The sequence below is a fragment of the Vicia villosa genome, unplaced genomic scaffold, assembly GCF_029867415.1.
Source record: "Vicia villosa cultivar HV-30 ecotype Madison, WI unplaced genomic scaffold, Vvil1.0 ctg.000020F_1_1_3, whole genome shotgun sequence".
Taxonomy (NCBI): Eukaryota; Viridiplantae; Streptophyta; class Magnoliopsida; order Fabales; family Fabaceae; genus Vicia; species Vicia villosa.
Genome location: NW_026704951.1, coordinates 427,512 through 434,344, shown reverse-complemented (window position 1 = coordinate 434,344; position 6,833 = coordinate 427,512). Strand labels below are relative to the sequence as shown.

At 48.5% G+C, this 6,833-nt stretch overlaps 1 protein-coding gene across 1 annotated transcript; it reads right to left on the bottom strand.

Moving 5' to 3' along the window:
• Positions 1-2,513: 2,513 nt before the first annotated feature.
• On the bottom strand, positions 2,514-2,882 carry LOC131621972 (uncharacterized). Its single transcript, XM_058893032.1, has one exon. The coding sequence runs from the start codon at positions 2,880-2,882 to the stop codon at positions 2,514-2,516; it is 369 nt and encodes a 122-aa protein (XP_058749015.1).
• Positions 2,883-6,833: the final 3,951 nt, after the last annotated feature.

Here is a 6,833-nt window from a genome sequence, read left to right as displayed (position 1 = left end):
AGAGAATGCTGAAATGGTCGCTAGAACTATCCGAGTTTGACATCCAGTACGAGAGCAGGAAAGCCCTGAAAGCTCAAGCACTGGTCGATTTTGTAGCCGAAATAACATCGATCTCATCTCCTCCCTCATCCGAAAATTTATGGACCATCGACGGCGCTTCCAGTAGTTCGGGAAGTGGAGCCGACATTATCTTAGAGAACAATGAGGGACTCATCATCGAGGTTTCCTTGGTGTTATCATTCACCACCTCAAACAACCAGGCTGAATACGAAGCCTTCCTCGCCGATCTGCGACTCACGGAGGACATAGGTGCCCGAGAAGTAAAAATTTACACAGACTCCCAGCTCGTCGCATCTCAAGTTAACGGAGACTACCAAACCAAAAACGAAACCCCCGTCGAATACCTTGCATTGGTCAAAGAAAAAATGAAAAACTTCACAAAGGCAGAAGTCGAACACATACCCCGGGAGCATAATTCCCGAGCAGACGTCCTCCCCAAACTCGCGAGCACGAGGAAGAAAGGAGGAAACAAGTCAGTAATCCAGGAAATCATCTCAAAACCGAGTGTGGACAAGAGTACCTCCCTAATGCAAGTGCTCGCCATCAGAGGTGATCAATGCTGGATGACCCTGGTATACAACTTCCTCACCAAAGACGAGCTACCAACCGACGCAAAGGAGGCCTCTGCAATCAAAAGACGAGCCTGCTCATACGTCATAATCGAGGACAAGCTGTACCGACGAGGATTTTCCATCCCTCTACTCAAATGCGTCGAGACTACCCAGGCGCTTGACATACTGCAGGAACTTCACGAGGGGATTAACGGCCAACATCTCGGCGGTCGCTCATTAGCAAGGAAAGCCCTCAAGGCTGGATACTATTGGCCGACCATGTAGCAAGACGTCAAAGAACATGTCCAGAAGTGAGATAAATGTCAATGTCACTTCGACTTGCACCTAGCTCCCCCGCACGAGCTCAACTCCCTATCCTCACCCTAGCCATTTTCCACTTGGGGAATGGACCTCCTCGAACCCTTCCCGATAGGATCATACCAAAACAAATATCTGGTCGTCGCCGTGGACTACTTCACTAAATGGATAGAAGCCGAAGCACTCGCCAAAATTACCGCCCAAAACGTGCTCTGCTTCTACAAGCGGAACGTGCTTGCTCGGTTCGGGGTGCCCCAGCTAATAATAACCGACAACGGCACCCAATTCACCGATAGAAAATTCCAAGAATTCGTAACCAAGCTCGGCACCAAGCAACACTTCACTTCGGTCGAGCACTCCCAGACCAATGGGTCGGCCGAAGCCGCGAACCGAGTCATCCTCCGAGGACTGAAACGACGACTCGACGAAGCTAAAAGAGCATGGGTCGAGGAGTTGCATAGCGTGCTCTAGGCATACAGGACGGCACCACACTCGAGCACTAAAGAAACTCCATTTAGATTAACTTACGGTACCAAGGCCGTTATTCCCGTGGAAATCCCGGAACCATCTCGTCGTACCGAGTCACCCTTCGAGGAAGAACTCAACGACAAAGCTATGAGGGAGGAACTCGACATGAACGAGGAGATCCGAGCAGGAGCCTCCCTCCGCGAAGCAAAATTAAAGCAACAGATAGCTCTGCGCCACAACGCCAAAGTCATCAAACGCGAGTTCGAAGTCGGAGCTCTTGTCTTGCGCAGGAATATGAAAGACTCGCGCGAAGGCAAACTCGCCCCAAACTGGGAAGGCCCATACCGAGTTTACTACAAAACCGAGAACGGAGCCTACTACCTCAAGAACCTGCTCGGGGAAAAACTTGCTCGGCCATGGAACACTGAGAAACTCAGACGATATTACAGCTAAAACCAGCTAACAGCCACCCAGGAACTAACCTCAAAGACGAGGAATAACCGGGCGTGAACGCGCGTCGTGGTAAAGACGCGAACACTCCATGACAACGACAGTCAGAATTCCTTATCAAGACAGAGATCTGATTACACGGGGAGCCCTACACCTAGATCCACCGTGGCAGTACTTGCACGGCAGAACCCCAGCTCGCGATGGGACCGTTCACGCCACGAGCACCTGGCCCCGACCGTACTCTCGTACCCATTCATAGCACAGACCTGCTCTGCGCGCCCAGTCCGTACCCCACACGACCGGAAGATCACCCGAGGTCGAGCACAATCCAATAACACAAATATTTCCATGTGTGATGACATTCACAAGGACAAACGACCATCAGTTGTCGAGCACAATCCAATAACAAAAATATGTCTAAAACGCAAGGCTTTCCAAACACACAGAAGAAAGTCGAACACAAGCAAGAGTTCAAAATAGAAATGCATTTAAAAGATAAAGCCCCGACCAAATATGTCGGTAATATCCAGAGGTTACAAAAATTACGGGCACGCAGGCCCCCGAAATAAGTCGGGCATAGCCCAATATCCAGAAAGAAAAAATAATATGGTGCGCAGGCCGAACAAACACGGGCACCCAGACCCAAAGTAAACAAATCCAACAAAATCATTCATCTTCGGCCGGAGAGTCGGGCAACAATTGTCCATCCACGATCCTCGACGAGAGCCCGATGTTGTCCACCTTCAACCCAGGGTTCAGAAGCTTCAGCTGTTCGACAGCCCGGTCGAACCCAGCTTCAGCCATCTCGGCCCTGGACTTCAGCACGGATATGTCATCGGATTCCTCCGTCGTCGGCGCCCAAGATGCCTCAAGATCGGCTGACCTCTTCTTCTCCGCCTCCAACTCCTCCTCCTTATTCATTAGCGCCTCCTCAACCCTCTTCTTCGCCTTTTCCCGAGCAACCTCTTCCTTAGCCAGCTTGTCCTCAACAGCCTTCTTGTCTGACTCTGCCTTCTTTAGCACAGCAGCAGACATTGTGTCCCCCCGAGCAAACACTTAGGCCATCTCCAGGACCCGCATAACAGCGGCGCTATCACCGGTAAGCTGTTTGAATCGGGCAGGAGCATCCATCTCCTCTATCCTTCTAGCCTCATCCGAGGAGACAGACAGAGGATATCGCTCGAGATACTGTCCGTCTTTGAAGCAGGGAGGGAGCATGAATGCACGATCAGGCCCCAAACCTGACGCCTATTTGCGAGCTGCCTCCGCCTGACGCTGCCTCTTCGGAGTCCTCTCGGCCTCCAAGTTCACCACGGGAGAACCGGTCGGCCCTGAGGTGTCAACCAGCCCCCCTGCCTGAGACTTGTTCTTTTCCCGAAGCTTACGGGCATCTTGGGCCATCTTTACAAGTTTGTCATCCTTCGTCGGCATGACATCTGAAAAACAAAGCAAACAAGTTAGCTGGAAACATCAATCAAAGACCCAAAGGAAAAATAACCCAAATACAACCTAGCAGCGCCCTAGTTTCCTCGGGTGTCTTGCACGACAGAAGGGCCTTTGTGTTTATTGCCTGGGTCTCAACCATAACTTCACCCTGCTCGTTCAGAATAGGGCACCACTCCTTGTCACCCACTGAGCAAGGGAGAAACTATCGACATACTTGCACAGGGCAGCAAAGGACGCGATATCCTGCTCGTCCAAGTCCCCGTCTTCCCAGGCATAATGTTTAGGAGGGGCATTGAAATGACCCTTCCACCAAAAGAAGGGAAACATGCTACAAAGTTTCGTTTTCATCGCCCCGATCTCGTCATGCTCCGGGCTGCCGTCCTCGCCGCGCATTGTCACCAACTTAGACAGTGAAGTATACGCCGCCTGGCTATGCAGACGGACAACGTAATAATGATCCTTAAAATCCTTGACCGAGTCGGTGTTCATTCTAAAAAGCTTTCAATCGACATTCTTGAAAGAGACCCAACTGAAGCGTCCATCAGCCGATTGTCTTTAAACGCGAAAACAACGGTCGCACAAGGCAGTAGTGGCGCCAATACGTAGGTAGTCGCAGACGATTTCGAAAGCCCGCATGAAAGCAAAGGCATTCGGGTGCAGTTGGGACGGGGCCAAGCTAAGACTGGCCAACAAAGCAACTTGGAAGCTGGAGAAAGGTAGACGAAATCCGAGCTCCCTAAACACGTACTCATACATGGCGAAACTGTCCTCGGCAAAACGAGAACAAATCTGTTCATTTTTGGACGGGCAACCAACCTTGAAATTACAAGGGTAACTTGGCCCCCTATCTTCAACCTCCCTAAAAGCCCCGCTCAGAGACTCAGTGTATCGCGAGACCACGGTCATAGGCTCGTCGGCCACCCAACCTAAATCCACCTCGCATCCGTAATCAAAGATCGGAATCCCCTCCTCCTCGGCTTCAGGGTCGGAGGAACCCCCATGTTCCTCTTCCTCTTCTATAGCAGAAAGGTGCAAGTTCTCAACCTCGACATCCGAGGTGCTCGCAGTCGTGTCCCACGAACTAGACCATGAACTAGACTCCGAGCTAGATCCCGAGCTAGATCCCGAGCTGGATTCACCTGCATGCAAAAGGAAAAAATGAATTCGACGGTTCATCAAATCCACCCTTCCACCGCAACACAAGTGAAAGGGTAGAGCGGTGAGCGGCAGAGCCCCCCGGCCAAAACCCTTCTCAAGGACATTCCCGTCCACCAGCCGAGGACTCCCTCCAATTAAACTTAGCAAAAAAAATTAAAACACAGTACACCCTCGAGTCCTACACGATGCGGCCGAGAAAACTCATGAATGCGCCAGGCGTCATCACGAGTTAGCCGAGCGGAAACTGGCAGTTCCCCAGGGAAAATATGAAGGCGCCGACCAAGTCATGAGTGCGCCGGACTGTAACAGAAAAATTCAACTAACCAATGAACCATACCCCGGGCATTGCTTGAATAACCCGAGAAGATGGTAACGCTTTTGAATCTCTCTAAGGAAAAGCGCCGACGTATATGATAAAGAAGGCGGGGACACATTCCACAAACCCCGTAAAGACAACAAAAAACACTCGAAATCACAAGTTAGGTTTATAATGGTACTTGTTGTCGACATAATTCAGGCGGCTAAAGGGTGATTCCACTACTGGGTGTTGATGAAGTGATGAAAATTATAGGAAGCTATCAATCTGCGCCGAGGACCAAAACAGAGAGCGTAAAACCCCAAATGAGAGGGTTTAAGCCTCTTTATAGAGAAACGCTCGGAATACGAAACGTCACTTCGGCTGACACATCCCCCCTAGGCGCCGCCATTTACCCCTAGGCGATTATTACTTCCTTGATTAGCTGCCACATCAACGAGTGTTGAACACGCGCGACTCCACATGTTCCTTCCAAGAACGGCTTCATCCGAGCACAACCTACAGACGGGGACCAACTGAACATGGGTCGAGCACTAGCAAAGTCAAAGCTTCCTGCTTGGAAACTCCAACTTGGGGGCTCCTATTATGGACTGGGCCAAGATTCGGCCCAGTCTACTTTCGGCCCACTTAACCTTGGAGGCCCAAACCATCCCTGAGCCCATAAAGATTAAACAGTGCTCGTCTCCTCGAGGACCCAACGGCACTAAAGCAAGTTGTATGGTGCCTGGCGTAAAGTGCTCCGCGCGAGCACCCCACCTGACGAGGACTTAACTCCTCACCTAGACCCAAGCATGTCAAGTGTGCTCCCCACAAGCACCTTCTCCACCGAGGACCATTCTCCTCGTGGCTCTATACCGTGAACCCACTCCTCTTAGGGTTCCTTCACACCCAACCCCCCGAATAATGCGGAGACCACGTCATCCCTAAAAGACCGCATCTCCCTCAAACTTCGGAGTGGTTGACCAGGACCAAGAGCACTCACGCACCTCCGATATTTCCGCCTAGGAAACTGGCAGTCTCCTAATTGGGCTTGGGCATCCAGCGTTGGGGGCTATAAATACCGTCTTCCACTAGAGGTTCAGGTATTCATTCTCTTCTAACCTTTAGCTGGTACTTGTGCTCTGATTGCTCCTCTTCTCACTTTAGCATCAGAGTACCTTGCAGGTACACCCCCCTCCACTTCTCAAAGATCCAGTTCCGTGCAGGCCTTGAAGATCCGTCTGATCAGATAAGATCAGTTACAATGCTTCTAGTTATAACCTATTACCCAACTGGAATTGGGCTTCTAATTACAGTAAATATGCTGTAACAAATCTCCAAAAGATTCTCCTATAAAATAGGTCTTCAATCAAATTTTCCTAATAAATCTCCAAAATTAGAAAGTCTTCATTCAAACATATTTGATTCTTCCAAATCTTTCATGCACCACCTATGATTGCATAATATTGGTTAGTAATATTTTGCATTGCTGTTAATTGTTGAGTCAGATTCAATCAACAGTTCTGATCCAGGCGCGATGTCGAATGGCTTTCATAGGACATCTTCTTCGACATGTTGTCCAGATGTTAAAACAAATAAACTCAACATGTTTCTTTGTCAAATAGAACTTCCACCTGCTTTCTCTTATAAGTTATATATCCTATTTAACTAATTGCTAATATATTAGTTTTACCAAACATAATGCCAATTCAAATTATAGAGAAATAACAATCTCCTCTTTTGGCTTATTTTGGCTAAAAATAATTTATACAATTGATTGGTAAAATAGCAAGTGTACTATTTTGCCTCTTGTAGTAATATGGAAAATTCCCCGAATATCGATCTCAAGGACTGCGTAGGAATAATGAGTTCAATTCATGATTCAATTAAACAAAAAACTTCAATTGGGTTTTGTTTTGTTATTATCACTTAGCGAATAATAGAATAAATAGTAAATGAAATTGACTCTTTAGCAAATATGAGTAACATGCTAGGGATAGTGGATGATTTACTTTGTAACAACTCTGGAATTTCTATTGCAACAACTTATTTTCAATAATCAATTATCGTTCTTAAGGTTGTTTGAT

Coding starts and splice junctions, on each gene's coding strand:
- LOC131621972 (XM_058893032.1), bottom strand. CDS start 2,882: ATGTCTGCTGCTGTGCTAAAGAAGGCAGAGTCAGACAAGAAGGCTGTT.